General features: G+C 42.8%; 1 protein-coding gene across 1 annotated transcript in view; it reads left to right on the forward strand.

Moving 5' to 3' along the window:
• The first annotated feature begins 1,750 nt into the window (after positions 1-1,750).
• Positions 1,751-19,641, forward strand: part of DYTN (dystrotelin) — a 43,576-nt gene continuing 25,685 nt past the window's right edge. The window contains exons 1-7 of the mRNA XM_028508517.2: positions 1,751-1,853; positions 8,658-8,732; positions 11,380-11,581; positions 13,328-13,413; positions 13,932-14,032; positions 18,517-18,588; positions 18,845-19,008. Of these exons, the coding sequence (XP_028364318.1) occupies positions 1,835-1,853; positions 8,658-8,732; positions 11,380-11,581; positions 13,328-13,413; positions 13,932-14,032; positions 18,517-18,588; positions 18,845-19,008 (719 nt within the window). The 5' untranslated portion in view covers positions 1,751-1,834. The remainder of the gene's footprint in view (positions 1,854-8,657; positions 8,733-11,379; positions 11,582-13,327; positions 13,414-13,931; positions 14,033-18,516; positions 18,589-18,844; positions 19,009-19,641) is intronic.

Here is a 19,641-nt window from a genome sequence, read left to right on the forward strand (position 1 = left end):
AGTAACACACCTGGGCTTTGGGCTCTAAATTCTAGTAAAATCGACTCCCTACCTCCTCGGCAGCCTAAACACATTATTGTTAGAGTTCTGATACAGTTGGTTCATGTGACAAGTTTTTATATTTTAACCCTATTAGGAGTAGAATGTGCTTATTTTTAATCCAAGTTTCTTTAAAAAATATTATCAAATGATACTTAAAATTTAAGAGGAAGTTTGCCTTTGTGGAAAATTATTATTATCCCCTTGAAGGATAATAATTTTGCATTAGATTTGGTGCTTTTAAAACTATGTGGCCATACCTCTGTATTTGTAAAAGAATTAATCAAATAAATTCGACACCAGTCCTAGGGCGCTCTTCTTACCTGGGGTGGTCAGGAAGGCGGCTGCTACTGGCATGCAGTGCCCCTATTACTGTTCGCTTGCCTCTGTGCTCACTGCTGCTCTCCAGAGTTCCCAGGAGACCTTCTACTCACCTCTCCTATGGGTGAAATTAATACGGAAATACCCCCTTGCAACGGAGAGGTTGGAGTGGCCATAAATTATTCAAGATCTTTGTTACTAATGAATGCACTCTGCGAGCCCTTAAAAACGGTGCGGCCTCGCATGCAGTTGCTGGGCAGCCAGACAAGACACCCACGCTCCTTAGGAATGCCACACCTGGAAATCTGTTGTTACTCAGCTCTTCCCTCTTCCAAAACTGCTGCATCACTTATGCAGGAGGTTTGACTAAATGCTTCTCCAAGGAAACCAAGAAAGGTAAGGCCCCAGGCGGAGGCCCGGTCCTGTCTCCCACTGCACTGCTGATGGGGCAAGAGGCTGGACCCTCTGCGCTTGCCCAGGGACTTCGGGAGGAGCTGGGGGAGCGGTTCTACGCCAACAGGAGTTCTCACCTGATTTCACTTCATACGACTTTCGAAACAAATCTTCAATGTATTTGAAACCTTCCTCGTGCTGACAGATCTGCAGGCATTATTACTACGTAATTTTAAAGAACTAATGTAACCAGTTTCAGCATTAATGTCCCTTTTTGTAAAATATTACTTTTCTGTCCAATAATTTGTCCTTAATTTATTCATTAGAAGAGGGGAGAGCACTATTTAAATTTAATTATCACGTTACTTTTTAAAAACAGTTTTCAACTGCATATATTAACAAATGTGTTTTTCTAAGAACTATGTCATGTTTTCTTATGGCATAACCCAGTTTTTGTTAAAAACAAACATATATATGTATATATATGTATTGAGTTTGAACAATAGTTGCAATGTGAAACAGCAGGTAGCTAATTTACTACTCTTTTAAAAATAAATATTAACTGAATTCTATGTATAGAATTGTGTGTGATGAGGTGTTTAAATGGATAGTATTTGTCAGAAATTTAATACGTAGAATTGTTTAGCATAGTGGTATTAGAAATTTAAGCTTTGAAAAAAATTAAAGCATTGAGAGATTCAGATTTTGTCTTTCAAAAGTCAAGCAAAATTACATTTTCTTGAAATGAGAATCCAGTTCACTCTTAAAATTATAATGCCTCAAAAGTTCTAAGCAGTTGCGGTTTTAGTTTCAGGAGATGTTCTCTGTTTCGGAGATACGGATCTAAAGTCCCAGGAGTGTAAAAAGCTTCTACCCCCACACCCCTTAATTTTACCCTCCCGAGAGACTGCAGGGTCTCCCCAAACACCTCTCATTCTTGCCCCACAGGTGGAATGACATTTAGTTGCTTTTTCGTTCCTTGCCCCCCATCCTTCTACTGCAAAACTTTCTGCCTAAGAGATCGGTTCATTTTCTGCCAGAAGGACCGTCTTGCCACCTGCCCTTCCAAGAAATTCCTGAAATGGACCCAGACAAACAAGGTGGGTATTTTCGTCAGGTTTCTGAGTACAGTTTGTAAACAAAAGCTTAGGCATATATGCTGTATTTTCATACTTCTGAATTGAAGCAGAGTGGACATTTGGCAAATTTTTGGCTGGGAGAAAAAAAACTACTGGGTGATTTAAAAGAATTTTTCTTCTAAACAGAAATTTATGTAAGAGTGTTTGGTCCATTGTCTCCAAAGCACCAAAATAATTTAGCAAAAGACTTGATCTCAATATTGATTACATTTTAATTATAAGAAGGGGTTTACTTTTAAACTATTCTCATAATTTACTGTTAAAATGACATCACTGTAGACAGTTGAATGTCAGGGGTTAAGTTCACAGTAAACGTGGGCCCAAAGTTGGGCGAGAGGTCTCACGGCTGTCATTATATGAGTATTTGGTAGACGGGTATGAGGGGGCCCATTTCCCTTTCCTCTGACACATCCGAGTACCAGCTCAGGCCCAGAACCGGTCTGTGACATTTTGATTGCTGGACCTAGTTGCAGCCTTATTCCCCTAGCTAAAATCTAGATGGTTAACTTTACTTGTTCTATATAAAACTCTGTAACAACTCGAGTTATTGATCTAAAACATTATGAGTAATTCATATTACCTTCGGGTTTCCCAAATTTGGACCCTCCTATTAACAACCTTAGCATACAACACTATATAACACAGTCAAAGCCCAATTTTCTCTCCCTGAGGGTATGGTTTTCAAATTTAGTGTGAGTCAGAACTACCTGCAGGCTTTGTTGAAGTGCCAGGCTTCCCCTCCAGAGTTTGTGGCTCTGCTGGCCTAGGGCGGGGCCCAAGGATGTGCATTTCTACCAAGTTCACAACCAACACCGATGCTCTTCCCTTCGGACCGCACCCTGACGACCACTGGCCTAAAACATCTATTTCTGGGTCATCACCCTAGATGGTGGACAGTTGAAAGACATTTTATTACATTCTTCGTATCTGTAGAAAATGATGCATATATGGATTGGGCTGAAACAAAATTAAGAGTCATTTAAAGAGAAACACGTTTCCCAGTCGAAATGCTTCCAGGAGCAAGACCAGATGTCGCATGTGTTATTATTTCTTTACGCATCTAAAGCTACTTTGTTCGTAGCTTCGGGCCTGTTGTATCCAGCGATTTCTTCCTTTCTTGTGTTATCTCCCACCAGCAGGAAAAATAAGAAAGGGCCTTGAGGAAGCAGGGTTGGGGGTGAATCACCTGGGGTGCCCATTCATTTTGCACGCTGCCCTGCATCACAGCTTGCCGTGTTCTGCCGCATAACTTCCTCAGACAACGCTGCAAACACAATCTGACAGGAGGGGGATGGGCCAGATGGTTGAGCGGCATCTGGGAACCTGCTGAATCCCTAGTTTGCTGATTCTCTGTGCTCATTTGGTACATCTGAGAGGAACCAGGGCACAGAAATGGGCCGATTTCCAGAAGGAAAAAAAAAGGTTGGGCATTACACTTCGGTTATTTCCAGACTAGTATCCTTATTCTCACTTTGTTTTGCTCAGGACACAGGGCAGAGGTGTCTCTGGCTTCTCCCATACTTTAACTTTGAACTCTTATCTGAAAAGGAAATTTTTTTTATAAATAAGGAACTAGTCAATCACAAAATATTTTGGACAAATCGTGAGGTTTTTGATATAGGTGTACTTGTTCAAAGAAGAAAAACATGGAGGTTTTAAACAAGATTGCTTGTTTTGGTGGCATTTGTATCACAGCCCAGATTCACTTGAGGTGGGTGCTTCACCTCATAACCACATATTGGTCGTGGAATTGACACTTGTTCAGGGAGAGGCCTCTGCTGGGGTCTGACCCCTCCAGGAGGGGCCCGGCTGGGTTCAGCGCTACAGTCTGACCCGTGGTTAGCATAGTGCCTGGCACTCAGTGCGCATGTGTGCAGCGGTTAGGACTTCACCCCACAACATTCAAGGCCAAGAAACATCCCTTTCCAAACCAAAAATACTCATAACATCACTGCTGGTATGAAATTTACCATGAGTCCAGTCTGTGAAGAAACCATCCCTTTGAGACAGACAGGAACAAGCTCTACGGGTTTTATCCTGAACATCTGGTCTAAAATGTCATCGTGACCACCACTTGCCAGGCTCTGTGTCTTTGGCTGTGGGGGCCACTTGAAGACATGGGACTCCCGGTCAAGCCTGGACACGGAAATCCTTGCCAAGCCTAGCATCTGGTCTCCAAGGTTACAACGTGCAGTCATTCCCTCCAATCAGGAAACTGCCAGAAAGGGCAGCCCTGGAAACAGCCCAACACCCCAACTCCCCAACTCCAGACAGGCCTCTCCCAACTTCCTGTCCCGGCATCAGCTTCTCTCCGCCTCCAGGAAACAGACAGATCCATAGCTGGAACAACACTGAAATCAAGACGGTTTTCAAAGGCAAGAGAGAGTCCAGCATGTGCACATGGGCCAGGGACAAGGAGCCAGGAGATTCGATGAGACGAAGGATTCAGAAAGTGGGGGATCCAGGTGGTACCTGAGGTGCCACAGACCCTCTCAGCGGGAAGCTGTTCCTCTGGCCTCCCAGCACCACTCACCTTCCTTCTGATGAATCAGTCTCCCTATTTTGCTTCAGAAGAGCAACTTCCCCCGAATTTAGCCCATGAAATTCTAGCAGTGTTGATTCCAATGCTCCCATTTCCATGGGTGGCATTAATTAGTTGCTGGGCCTTTTATATGGAGGCCTGAGTAGGGTGGGTGACAGGTGGCCCCTCAAACACAAAGAAGCTGCTAAATACCTTTAGGGAGTAAAAGGAGCATAGACCTTGGAACACACACAGGAATGGGCATCATCAAAACATTGCCTTTCCATTCTTTCAATTCTCCCACTGCCGTGAGAACAAGGAAGTGAGTAACGTGCCATAAATTATCCCGCTGCGTATGTTTAAACCAATGAAATCCACAGGGTTGTTCGTTATTCATTTTTCTCAGGGCCTGCTTAGCAAAGGGAAAGAGCTGACTATGTTTCTCATCACAAACACTTCTTGAGCACACATACTACTCACTCCCAGTGTTTTGAGTTTTATGGCTAATCAGCTGACATTAAACTTGAAAATAGTTTTATTTCCTCCAAGACATCTTTCCTGCAGCATAACAAATACAAGCAAGTCCTGGGCTTAAAACTTGCTTGTGTGCAAAACCTTGCCTCCAAGTGAGTGTTAGGCGAATACACTCTTATTTAATTGAGATTTGCTATCACAAGATATACTGGAGATGCAAAGTTACTCGGCAGCTCTTTCTGGAGTTTGTGACTGGTATCTTCTCTCACCTCCTGTTGTAGCAATTCCAGATCTTCATCGTTGCTTGAGTATTCTACTCTGCCACCTTCTCACTACTCACACCGTGTGAACTTGCCCCCAACTCCGTGGAGAAAACAGAAGGCCTCAGACAGGCCCTCTTCCCCACACCCAGTATCCCACCCTTTTGTTCTCTCAAGCAGTGAGGGATGGGCCGCTTGCCAAAGCTAATTCCTTCACCGGCGCACCTTCCCCATCCATCGTCTCTACCTCAGGGATCGCATCAGTTAGCAGTTCTTCAGTTGCTTGTGATAGAAAAACCAACTCAAAGGGCCTTTATTATCTTCTATCATTAATTACTCGAGGGAAGACTAGCTTGCCCTGGGACCAAATCATGTAAGGTGTGGTTCTTTACATCTTCAAGTTTATCTCCGCTCCCCTTTGCATGCTGCTTTCACTCTTAAGCTACACACCCTGGCTAGACAGTAATTGCTGCTCCCATCTACAGTTCCAAGTTTAAGTCAACAGGAAAAAAAGTAAGTTTTCTTCCCTGATAACTGAACAAAGAGTCTCTGATTCAAGTTTCATCGATGTATTCTTTGACTGACCTTGGTTCTGTGCCCATGACTAGAGAGGGCAATAATGCTCTCACTGATTGGCTAGGCCTGGGCCACACATCCCCCTTGGAAATTGGAGACATGGAGTTAACACTACTAGAAGTCCACAGACTAAGGTCAGGGAGAGGTGGTTCACCAGGAGAAAGGTAAGTGGATGCTAGGTGGCTAAGGCAACAGGTTCCCAATGAAAAGGACTTCATTATATCAAATACTACCTTGATCTCCACTTCTTGAATCCTCAACCTCACTCTTTCTCCTGGCTCTTCCTCCTGGTTCTTCCTCCCTGACCCATACATACATTCTGGAATCTCTTTCTTTGAAAAAGAATTTTGATTTTATGTGCTGTTCTATTTATGGCTCTCTTGTCTACCCTTTAGATTAAAGATCTTGAGTCTCCTCTTCTATGTTTTTCCTTCACCTTACATTTATTGGTTGATCCTGTGTAGTTTGGTTTTGACCTTCATGACCACACTAAAATTGCTTTTGCGAAGCCTTCAATAAACAAGTTAATCATAAAAAGAAGTAGAGACTATATTTAGCCCATAGTTGATCTCCTTGTGGCTTTCAGTTACTGAAGTATTGGCTTGTCTCGACCTTCCTTGGCCTTTTTACTGTTGTTATCTCTCATTTCTTTCGCTTTCTATTCTCCTTCTTTCTCTTAAGTTTCTCTTTCTCCTCTGTTACTTAAATATTACGTTCTTCTAGAGTTCTGCTACTTAGCCCAATTTTCTCTTCACTTCCAGCATTCTACTTAGACAATCTAATAGGTGGATATTGTTTGGCCCAAATCCAACACTAATGACCAAATCTCTATCCCATCCCCAGGAGTGACCCTGACCTCCAGATGCATAATCAAAAGTTGGGGCAAGATGCTCTGTGAACTCAGATCAACGTACCTTCTGTCCTCTCTCCCCAGAGTCTCCTACACCTTCCAGCATACTGACCTCTGTAACCCTCGTACCCTTGTGCCTTTGCACACGCTGTCCCCTGCACCACGTGTGACCTCCTTTCCCCAAACCTTTTGTTCCACTTAATCCCTTGAAAGTTTCCTGCTTCTCTTTGGAGAGCCAGCACCTACTTCACCTCCCCTGGGAAATCTTCAGTACGCAGCCCTCAGTGTTTAGCCCAGGGAGCTTGTCTCTCCCTTGACACTGAGAACTCCTGACTCACCTTCATGTCCTCAGGACCCAGCATAGTGCCTGGAACCTAATGTGTGTTCAAGTCTTGGGTGGAGTGTGTGTACATGTAATTACTCAATAAATTAAGACATATGAAAAACTATTTTATGATGACTTAACTACAAACCTCTCTAGAAGCAAGGCCTGGTATTGTAGAAACTCATGAGATATTTCCAAAACCTATAGTTTTGAGAATTTTAAGTCTAGATAATGAAAGTCATGTGAGATCCGTGGTCAATGGCATTCTTTTGAGTTTTACTTTTTCTAGATATGAAGACTAATCATTTCCATCTTAGGCAACAGAAAACTCTTTTGTGAGATTGTTATAAGTCTCTTAAACTAAATTAAAATCAAATTTGGAGGCTCAATGAAATAAATTTAAGCTGTGGGAAATTCAGGGAAGAGAAATAATTTAGTAAGTATATTGTCTACATTTTCTTTTTTAAATCATGAAAATACCCTTGAAGAATGTATTATAACCCCTATTTATCTGAAGAAGAGACTGAAGATCAAAAAGTAAATTAAGCCCTGGCTGGGTAGCTCCATGGGTTATAGCATTATCCTGATACACCAAGGTTGTAGGTTCAATCCCCAGTCAGAGCAAATGCAAGAATCAACCAGTGAGTGCATAAATAAGTGGAGCAACAAATCAATGTTCCTCTCCCTCTCTCCCTCTGAAATCCATAAAAAGTAAACTAATCTTCCCAAAAGAAAAATGAACGGGGTGTGGCTCCAGAGCTTTCTCTTTTCCTCATGCAGTGAAATGGGCAAGTAAACATTCGGTGCCTGGTACATGCTCGGAAATATTAGTCATTGTTGCAGTAATGTTGATAGTAGAAGCCCTCAAAAGGAGATGTATTAATAATTCTTTCTTGATTATAAAAATAACATATGCTCTTTGCTGAATATTTAGGTAATATAAACAAGCAGAAAAAAATCACTATGAACACTGAGAATGTAAGCACTCAGAATACCCACTCCTACCAGCTCGGCAAACGCCACCAGAAGTCCGGTGCCCCGTGGCAGGGATCTCTCTCTGTTCTGTTAACTGCTGTGTTTCAGGGACCAGGGAGCATGCCAGGGCCATATTGCAAAAGCTCAATAAATATCTGCTAAATGAGTGAATAGATGGATAGCTCTTGAGTTGTTTTTTATATACACATAAATATATGTGTTAATATGTGACTAGCATATATTAACAAAATTGAATTTATATTCTGAGTTTTTTATTTTGTTTCTTTAATAAGGCTGCTTTATTTTTATATAAAAAGTGGACAGATCTGTGGACAAATCCTCACTTTTTGGTGGGCTCCTTAGTTTGGTGGACTCCGAGGGTGTGTCTAGTGTCCCCTGCAACCTAGGATTCTGCCCGGGGTATCTCACCTTTTGGCATCTCTGGGCCACACTGGAGGAAAAAGGGTTGTCTTGGGCCACACATTAAATGCATTGGGATGTAATCACAAAAAAACTCGTAATGTTTTAAGTAAATTTCCGATTTTGTGTTGGGCCACATTCACAGCCACCCTGGGCGGCATGCCGCCTACAGGCCGCAGGTCGGACACCCCTGATTCGGACCATTACTATCTGTTCCCAGGAAGAAAAGAGAGCTCTGTCCAGACACTCATTTCCACACCTGCAAACTCAAGTGCAGCTGCACGATCTCCAGGACTCCCTTGCAGTACGTGGGATTTATCCAAGGAGACGGTCATTTATCCCTTATTCCATGTGTTCTTTGCAGATGCCCTCAACAGTACCGAGAATTCCATTTATAGAACAGCCTTCAAGTTACGGTCTGTGCAAACCATGTGTCAATGTAAGTAGAACTCTCAGAAACCCTTGAGATAGTCTGATCCTGAGTGCGATGGGAAAGCACAAAGAAAACAAAAACTCACGTGAGTGAGTGAGTGTGGGACTCCAGAGCTGGATTTGTGCATTTCCTGCATTTGTAACAGAAGACAGGTGTGTGTGGGGGGGGGGGCGTGCCATGTGCGGTCAACCTAAGGGGAGTTTCATTGACTGAAATAGAGAATAATTTTTGGATGAAGATTTTTAAAAAGCTTTTCCTATCTGGTTTCTGCAAAAAAAGTTTCCTTTTCAGGTTACAAAGCAAAATAAAATTACAAAATAAGTGAGTTTAGAAGCTGTACTTATAGATTTCAGTTTAAAGATTTTAAATTTCCTCTACCAGACAAGATTTTCATGTTTAAGTTGTACTTCTTATCTCTCTGAACATGCAGAAGCAGGTTCAGATGAATAATCCTTGGGCCATAAATTTTAAAACTATGTTGAGAATTCTCTGCAAACTGGTCTTTTGTGTTAAATTTATATCTAATTGAAAGCTGTGGTTTTCTTTTCCTATACTGTTATCTAAGCAAAATAAAGCAAACACTGTAAAAACATTTCCCCTGTAAAAATTTTCCAGCATGAAATAAATTGGGTCCTGGCTACAGAAAACAACAGGCATTCCGCATATCGACGGTTATTGATTTCTGCTAAGTCTGTCCTATACTGTTAAAAATCACCTTGTGTGAAATGATTTATAACATTATCATATCAGACGTGAAAAAAAACCTGTGTTATATATACATGACATTTTTCTTCCAGGTTGAATTCTTTTACATTTTGCTTTCTGCCTAGTCAATGAGATAGACCAAGGAATTTCAAACGGTGCGTCACGACGTGTGTGTGGGTGTGACGTGGGGCACAAAACGTGGCAAAGGTAGAAGAGCCACGCCCAGAGAACTCAGAAACCCTCTCCTCAACCAGAACAGCTCCGTGTTTCTCCATTTTCCATGCCGCCTTGTCTTCTGAAGCAGGGATTCTTGACTTAAAAAAAAAAAACTTTAAAAGACTACTGATATAGACAAATAAACTCAGTTGTAACTATTACTGTAACTCACTCATAACTGTTATTCCAGGGATGAACAAAAGGCCAAGTGGGCACACTAACCTACATACCCTCGGTTATGCTATTTTCCTGGAGAATTCCTCCCACTGAAGCGAGCAGCAAATGTTTATAGAAGCCTCTGTCTACAGCCTGGGTACGAACAATGCCACCTGAGGATGAACCTTTTTGTATTTTTTATTATCCCTGGCAGCAGAAAGCGTGACTATAAATACTATTCATGGGAAGCACGAATAAGACACAAAACTAGTAGTTGAAAAGTTCTGCCTAGCAAAGCTATCCAAATAAAAATTCGAAACCAAGAAATTCCCATACGCAGAGGTAAAGCATACTGTGAGGCCCGGGCTGCGGGAGCTGGTGAGCATCGCTGCATAAATCTTGTGGCGAGACGAATGGGTACCAGCGTTATCTGTGCTGCTGTAATACAGAACTCTCGGCAGAAGTCACGAGTGCCCTGTGTGCGGCATGCCAGGCTGAGATGATACATTTTGCGATTGAGGGGCGATAAAAAGCCTGGCAGCCTCTGCCACCTGCAGCCAGGTTTTCATTAAAGTCACATCCCGGAACCTACCCCTCCCTTCTTCAGACTCCTCTCCCCTTAAAAGCAGTATCAGAGAACAAATAAAAAATGTTATTATACTTGCTAGATTTCTTATCTGCGAGATTGATTTACGAAGTAGAGAAAAGCGCAGGGTTTCATCGTCGCCCAGGCTGAAGCGTTTGAAAGCCAGCAGCTCCGGGTGCCGCTGACATCCCATCGTTCACACGATACAATTGGGTGTTTATTAATTTTGTCTGTCATCCTCCGCCTGGAAGAAGCCATAGGGTTAGCTCTATTTCATTCTTCCTTATATTCCTTGCCTTGTAAAATGTTTAGGAGGTGGTAAAAAATATATAGGGAATAAGCCCGTTATTTTTTTGTAAGCAACTTTGGTTTTATTTAGTGCCTTCCTCAGATAATAATACTAATGGAACCAAGATCAAAGAAAGAAATATTGCTGAGGCAAGGGTGGGGCCTAAGGAGCCTGATATTAAATTTTGTAACTGCTCTTGTAGAGAGATCACTGGGATTTTTAACTAAGACCATTGCATTTTGACACACAGTATTGCTTCTGTAGCCAGGCTGCAGACGGGAAAAGCAATATTTGAACATGAACAGTAAATTTGCTCAATCGACTTAAAGAATATAAAAATGTTTTCCCCAACCTTTCACCAGAGTGCCTTAAATTCTTTGCAAGGCTACTTTTCAAGTTTTTCACTTTTTCTCCTTTCAACTTCATTCTATAAAACAACATACTAGAGGTTACACTGAAAATAATGTTACAACTCTGCCTTACTAACAGATGCGCTTCTCCAGAATCAAATTGGCTGTCAGAATGGTAACATCTGAATTGTGCACAAGAGATATGTATCCAAACAGAGGTCATATCTAATTTTCTTTAAAGGAAATGGATGCCATGAAAAAAGCCTCATTAAACACGAGGTGACATTTGCTTTATTTGAAGCCTTTTGCTTTATTTGAAACCAGACTCAACTCTTCGCTTGCTTTCTACAGTGGACTTGATTGACAGCTCTCAGGTTCAGCACGTCCTGCTACGTCAGAGTCTCTGGGAAGCAAGGGAGAGCCCCCTCTCCGTCAAGCATCTTTTCCAGGCCGTCCAGGAGCTGTTTCAGGGAGCCAGGGTGGAAGAGCCAGGACAGGTGCACCCCAGAGCCTCAGAACTCACTCTGAGCCTTCTCACGACGATGTATGACAGGTGAGGGCGTAGAGGTGACACTACGACCCCAGGGGCAGTGTTTCGTTGCCACTGGTCATTGACCATTTGGTATTGTGTAACGACTGCTGATGGTTTGATATCCAAGGTGGCTTCTTTGTTTTCCACAAATGCATTATTCATTCAGGAGGGGAATGAAGAAGGCATGTTTAGTAGCTTCACTAATATAAACGACCCATGGATTGCAAAAGGGGAAAAAAGTTTCACATTACTCTTTTCTGCACAAACTCATTTCCACTGTAGAGACCACACACACCCTTAGCTATGGCAATTATACATCTACGGTTGAGAAAATGTACACTTCTCTCTTGAGTCCCTAGCAGCTTATTTCCTTGCTTATTTCTTTGTAACCAGTTATTAGCTTTTGTTTTGTTTTGTTTCATATGTGAACTTTGAATAACCTGTGTGTGGATGGCTAACCCATTGTCTTAGTCTGTTTGAGCTACTACAACACAAATACCATAGACTAGGTGGCTTAAACAACAAACATCTATTTCTCACAGTTTTCGAGGCTGGGAAGTCCAAGGCCAAGGTGCTGGCCAGTGCCTGGTGAGGACCAGCTTCCTGTTTCATAGAGGACCACCTACTTCTGTGTCCTCGAATGGCAAAAGGGGCTCTGAGGTTTCTTTCATAAGATCTCTCATCTAACTCATGAGGACGCTGTCCTTGTGATCTAATCATTGTCCAATGTCCCGCCTCCAAATTCTATCACATGGGGGTTAGGACTGCAACAGAAGAATTGGAGGGTGGCAAACATTCAGTTCATCACACCTACAAACCAGTTTTGACCACATCAAAGGCTTGATTGTGTGTGCCCTGGAGTCAGTGGTGTGTGTGTGTGTGTGTGTGTGTGCGCGCGTGTGCCTGCGTGTGTGTTTCTCCGTGTCTTGCAGGCTCTGGGACTTACCATTCTTCTGTCTCCTTTCATTCTATTTACCTCATGTGGCTTCACCCAGCCAGCCTCATCCCTTAGAATGGCCTTTTAAAAATTCACAGTGAATATAATACATTGGAAAAGTACAGGAAAGAGTATGGAAGGAATGTTACCCAAAAGCCTGTCTCACAGAGGCAAGCACAGTTTAACTATCTGACAAATTCCTTAGTGTTTCCTTTTCTAGTTTATTGTTGGCCTTTTTAATTGCACAAATAACATTTGAACATGTGCCCACATTATCTTGTGATGACATTAGCCTCCTTAAACACTAAGCTGTTGACGGTCATGCCTCATATCAGTGCCTGCCTCTCTGAAATGCCCTCGCTTGTAGTACATTGTTTTGTAGGCGTGACACCTGCACAGCCAGTGGGCAGAGGGCGGTGAGGCTCCAAGTGAGGGCCTGTGATTTTTTTATATGTAAGTGTTTGCTCCTTCTGCATGGCATTTGGTCCTTGTCTCTGTTGTTTGGTTCCCAGGCATGTGAGTCCCAAGGAAGCAAGACCACCTGCTCTGTGAAGCCTGGGCGGACCCCTCTGTCCCCAGTGCCCAGCACAGTGCTTAGCAAAGAGGAGGCACCCAATAAATATGAGCTGAACACATACATGAGTGGTGAAATATTTTAATGCAGTTATTAGTCCTGTCAAATTCTAGATGGAGGAAAACAGACCACAAAAAGCTTGAACTTGTAATACCATGTCAGAAACGTCCATCAACAGTTATGTTTTTTATAAGCCATTTCACCAAGAATAACCCTGCCTTTCCCATTCCTGTCTCTGTGCCTGGTTGCCACGCAGCACGGGAACGGGATTTCTCAAGCTCGCACCTGCGGCCGCTGCCCTGATTGCTCTCTCAGGGGACAGCCCTCTTACAAAATACAGAGGTAAGAGATGCAGGAGTTTTGAGCGTCTGAAATGCAATGGCTTCTAAATCTCTACTGCATTATCTTCTTCACTCAGTCCTATATCCTGTCCGTGTGGCTCTTATTCAGCATGTAATCAGCACAACTTGGAGTTTTTCGAGATGTTGAGCTATGCTTTCTTCTTACTCACAGTGTGGTTATCCCTGATAGTCACTGATGCAAGGACTGTTCAGACACCAGTGCTGATTATTCCTCTGCAGGCTGGGCCTCTCCTTACATTGCTGTTTACCAACCTCCTGGTCTTCATTATCGGTGTGCTGAATTATCAAGGGATGGAAATGGGAATTAGGTCTTCAGTAGTTATCAAATTATCTATTTTGGAAAGCCTTCACAATAGAAAGCAAAGAATCAAGCGAAGAACTTTCTGTTTTCTTCCCTTCGTACCCACAAATACACTGTTTAGAATTCAGAGCATATACTCTTCAAAGGTACATTGCAAGAATTTATTTAAAGATTTCTTTTCTCCCTTATGTGTCCAGCTCTTTTTCAGCTCTACGCGGAAAATAACAGGGGAGGTTATGATTCTGGGGCACGCATGACTCGAAGGGTTTTGAGAAACCTACTGACAGATCTACAGCAGGTAAATCTCTAATACTTAAGAGTTCTTAATTTGTTCCAGCTATTAGCCACATTTGTTAATAAAGACTCTCATTTTCACAGTGTCAATTATACCTTAATATGATTCTTCATGCAACTCCTCTGCTCCATAGCCACTGATATTATCTGAATGTTGGTCTGATCTATTGCAATCACTTCCTAATTGGTTTTCTCAACTCAAGCCTCTTCCCTCTCCAGCTCTACCTCCGCACTGCAGCCAGTGACTCTTCCAAAATGCACATGTCACCCTCCTGCCTACAATTCCGCACTGGTCATTCACATGTGTAGAATAAAGCCCAAGTCCTTAGCATCACAAGCAAACCTGCATGATTTGAACCAATCCTTCTCTTTTCACAAAGAGGTAAAATCATGATTCTCTTACAAATATCAAATGAACATGTGTCCAAAAATTTAGCTAATTTATTAATTAAGAGGAGGCACTGGTAAAAAATATTATAGCTAGTTGAAAGAAATAACCAAAAAACAGCCACACTGAGGGATTACAAACATTAAAATTAATTTGGAGGCGATAAGAGACTGGCTTTGGGAAGGGGGGAGGTTTGTTTTCACCTATGACAGGCTGTATTTTCATGTTTATAGATAGGAATCCTTTGCATTTAGATCCGTTTTCTACAAGTTAACTTGAATCTCTACAGAGTTGTAGAATAGCCTAGACAAAGACGATGATACATAGGTCTGTAAGTTCAGGCGATCCCCATGAAAAAAATTGCTAGTGGCTTCTTGTGCCTCTGCCATAGTGTTTCATTTCTCCTCACACTCTTCCCACCCTTCCCATTTCTGCATTTCAAAACCCCCGCTGTTCCCAGCCAGGGTACATTCCTGGGTTGCAGGCCATAACCCCCAGCAACCGCACATTGATGTCTCTCTCTCTCTCTCTCTCTCCCTCTCTCTCTCTCTCTCTCTCCCCCTTCCTTCCCTCCCTAAAAATAAATAAATAAAATCTTTAAAAAAAAAAAACCCGCTGTGCCGCCACACTCCACGTTCTCCAGGGCTGACTTCAGGCAGTTCCGTCGCTCTGCACACCACCTCCTGCCCTTTCACTTGACACATACCGCTCGTCTTTCAAGATCATCAAAGTACTAGTCATCTCCTCACTAAAAGCTTCTTTAACTCCCTGTGTATAGCTTTGTTACAGTCCTTGTCAAATTTTGTTGTGATTTTTACCTAGACATATCCTTTCCACATTAGACTGCTTCTCAAGGGCAAGGATTATAGCTCACTCACATTCATTTAGCCACTAGTTAGAAATGTTCCTGGTGCTAAGGCCTTCAACAAATGCTTGATGAAAGCATAAATAAAATGCAATGCAGAATACTCAAATAGCTAAGATTTCCATGATTTCCTTTGCTCTAAGATGTGCAATTTTAATATAGTTGTCTTTGTTAGGCAAGGGAATGTAACCTCCTTAAAGCAAATATGGTACTTAAATGTTAAAATTATGTACAATATTGTAGCCGAACAAGCATTTTTGCAAATAGGTTAATCAGGCTCTGGATTGCCTTGTGTGTAAGTGGGGGTCATCCCACTCTACCCTTTACCCATTCAGAGGATGTCTCTGTTCTTTGTGCAGTCCCTGTAACATCCCCACACGACACTTTCTGCACAGGTGAAGCCATACTAACTTTCTGTCATTTTTCTGCTGGGTGTAGGCTATAGGAGAGGAAAAAATAATCTTTTCTCCTCTATCCATCTTAGGTTGTCTGGCTTACACCCTGTAAATCAGACTGACAAAAGACAGATTAACGAGAGAAAATCCAACAGGTTTATTCACATGCACGTGGTACCTCACACAGGAGCACCCAGTGATGAGTAACTCAAAGAGCTGGTTAGAATTCTGGCTGTCACACCATCCTATGCTAAACAAAAAAAAGGAGATTCTGAGTCTCCGAGTGGGGGAGGCAAGTTATGAGAAGGCGACCAGGAAAAGTATGATGAACAAGGGTTGTTTAGTAAGGTTTGTTATTCTGGTTTAAGCCTATTTCTTATCCAATAATAAGCATTGTTAAGAGTTCATCTCTTCCTAGTAGGTAGAGGGAGATACTTTTGGCACATGGAAATTTCCTTTAAAAATTACACTTTCTTTACAAAAGAAAAATTTGTGCCTTAGTTTTAGAGTTTTTCCTGCATCTACTGGTCCTCAAAGATCTTTAGCTCACATAATTCTTATGCCAAAGAAGCATATCTCGGGGTGATATATTCTGGTACTCTGCAGGACCAGGGATCTGAGCTGGGATAGTGGTGATGGGGTTAGGGAGTGGGTGTTGAGGAAGGTTTTCAGAACTCTGGGACAGAGTGCGTGGTTTGGCAAACCTATGCAAAATTACCTCTGCTTTGCTTTGGTCTTAATATAAAATGTTATGTTCTTATTGGTCACAGGAATTAATGTTTAATTTATTCTGAAAATTCCAAACAACGTTTAAGATATTCATGCTTCTTAAAAGTATAATAACTTTTTGTAAATCGATACGGTTAAAACATCAAGCATCGTTATTTCAGAGCTGCTCTGGTGGCTGTGGAAGCACGTGGATCTCACCGCCAATTTTCTGCTGACTCCCAGGCACGTCTCAAGGAGCTTCTGCAGCAGGGGCACTGCTTCAACAGTCCCACATCTCAGGACCCAAGCTGGTGGGGAACCAGAGAGTGGGAGAACCTGTCCATTCATTCACACAGTCAGGCTTGTAAGACATGCATGTGTAGATGCATGTGATGAAAGAAGATGGACTGGGAGGCATTTTCCTTCTGCAGAAATCCTGTTCTTGCCTCCTGACTGCTGGCCTCGGGCTAACACCCCACCCCGCAGGCCCGGAAAAAAATCTGCCCTTGTTCCAGGCTCAGCTGAGGTCAACGAGCTGCTGAAGTGGCAGCTCCCACAGAGCACTGCCTTCCCCCAGCACATTATTATGCTCCTGAGAAAGCTGTTAGGAAGGCAGACATTTGCATAGCAAATTACGATCCCATTGACTTCCATTAAGAACTTAGAGATGAAGTCCTACATAAAATTCCAGGTCTCACTCTGTGATTCAAACCCCTCCCCCAAGAATTCTAATTATCATTTCAAGTGGCATTCTGACTGTGCCCGTGTGTCATCTAGTCATGTTTAATTCTTCCCCAGAACACCTGAAAGAAATTAGTCAAATGGGCAATTAATCCACAAAATCTTTGTGCTCCCACTTAGAGCCAAAAATATAGGTTAAAACCCACTACGGAAGTGGATTTTCTTTTGACTGGGGTCAGAATCACAGAGCTGGCAGGTCCATCCCATCTGGGACACATCCCTTATTTCACAAATTAGGTTAAACCCCTTTCCCAGGGCTCAAGGACAATGTCTAAATAGGTGGTCCAGATAGTTCACCAGCATTGGGTAATGAGCTATTTTTTCCAGACAAAGGCTAAATAACATACGGAGTTGTTACTCACGTTCAGCTGGTGATGGGGTGATTATCAATTTAAAGTACAAGCCATCTTGTCACTATTACGCAAATGTTTGTTGACTTCTGCCTGGCTAATTGTCAGCAAAGTGGTTCTAAGTGCCACTTTCCTGATTAGACGAATGTTTATTCGAGTTGATGGACTCAGCAGGAGGGTCTTGAAATTACTCCTGAGTTTACAGGCAGTGCCTGCTGACAGCCTGTGCTGTGGAAGACCTCAGACACGAGATTAGGACCCGCAACGGAATGGGCATAAATGGAGGTGACAGGTAAATGTAAATGGGCACACAGATAATGTCAGGTCCAAACTCCTGGCCACCTTGGCAATCACAAGGCACTCTTAGTCCCTTGGCTAACTTCCTCCTGGGGAATGTGATTGAAAGGGGGAACCCACGAGCGGGTGTACACTGAGCCATCTGAGTACACATAAGGTTGGAGTGTGACAAAGCTTTGTGAGAACCCCTCACGAGAGTGAGGAGTCTTGGAGAGAGATCTCAATTCCGTGGCTCTAACTCTCTTTGTTTAACCTTGAGCAGAAGATCAAATCTCAATTACCCCTTGTTTCAAACAAGGACAATGATCCCTGCCCTACCCCAGAAATTGGCATTTGTTAATATGAGACGATGTGAAAAGTGTTTGAAAAGGTTCATCTTAAAGCTACTCCGAACTTTCACACAGTATCATTATACGTAATGCATAAGCAAACAAGAGCAGAAAAGGATTAAATAATTTGACTGAGATCATAAGCAACAATGAAAGCCGTCCCTGTCTTCTTCTCACCCTCTTTTCTCCTTCCAGCTCCACACCTTCCTACTTACTCACCTATTGTCTCTAGTCATACATGCGCACAAAACCTACACATTCTCGTTTGCTTGCACTGAGGCAGCACAGCCCATCCCAGGCACCCGATTCTTGTGGCCCCGTGGCTGTGCACACCACTGATCAGGCACGCTGGCGTCAGTGTCTACGTATTTCTCCACTTTCTAACGGCTGACGTGGGGCTTCTTGCCTCTTGTAGATCCCGGCTGTCGTGGGCGAGAGTTGTGCTCTGGGCTCCGTGGAAAGTGCTATCCGCAGTTGCTTCCAAGGGGTGAGTGCCATGCAAATGTCCCTGGGAGGTAGAAGCTGACATATTTGCGGACCAGTTTAAATTACAGACCTAGTACTCCATGCAACATCCCAGACAACCTACTGGAAGAGCTAGTCTTGCCTCTGACTTTTCATGACGTGAACTTCTTCAGCACAGCTCACAGAAACAGAGCCAGAAGAGGAAAATGTATTTTCCACCTATCCCAAAGACCACAGTCATTTCTCGAAACACATCCAAGTCTGCCATTGTGTTTCAGGTGCTGAGCCCGGCAATCAAAGAAGAGAAATTCCTATCTTGGTTACAGTCTGAGCCTCCCATCCTCCTGTGGCTCCCGACCTGCCACCAACTGTCAGCCACTGAAATGGCCACTCATCCTGCCCGGTGTAGAATATGTAGGAACTTCCCCATCACGGGACAGAGGTACAGTCGCTCACCAATATCACAGGGACAGTCATTCCCAAATGGGTCTAGAGCTGTAGCTGTGTCTCTCCAGATTCTTCCTGTGGTCCTTCTCACACATCTGAAATTCAGTAAATGTGGGGGGGCAAATTATTGGGTCACTAATTTCCTCCATGAAGGATCCCGGTTAATAATAAGTGTTTCATCTCTATAGTTAATGGAATATTAAGTTCTTCCATTGACTTATCCTCTAACCAGTAGACACTTTTATTCCTCTAAGGGAAAAAATATTTTCTTTCATCACACACACACACACACACACACACACAAATCCTTTTAAATACCCTGGAGCCATCCATAATATAAACACTACTAATAGTTTGCCTTTATTAAGTGTTGAGTAACTGTTAGGTTGTATGGTTCACATGGATTATTTCATTTACTCTTATTCTAACTCTCTGTAAAAGGTGGTAGTGTTATCCCTGACTTCAGAGAAGCTAAATAACTTAAGTTCACAGGGTTAGCAAGCAGCAGAGGGTGGCGGCCTGAATCCGGAATCCTTGCTTTGCAACCACGATGCTCTGCTGCCCCCCTGTGGAGGCAAGTGAGGATGTTCCTTGGACCCAAAGGAATGACCAAGTTTTGTGGGAGCAG

The sequence above is a fragment of the Phyllostomus discolor genome, chromosome 4 (assembly GCF_004126475.2).
Source record: "Phyllostomus discolor isolate MPI-MPIP mPhyDis1 chromosome 4, mPhyDis1.pri.v3, whole genome shotgun sequence".
Taxonomy (NCBI): domain Eukaryota; kingdom Metazoa; phylum Chordata; class Mammalia; order Chiroptera; family Phyllostomidae; genus Phyllostomus; species Phyllostomus discolor.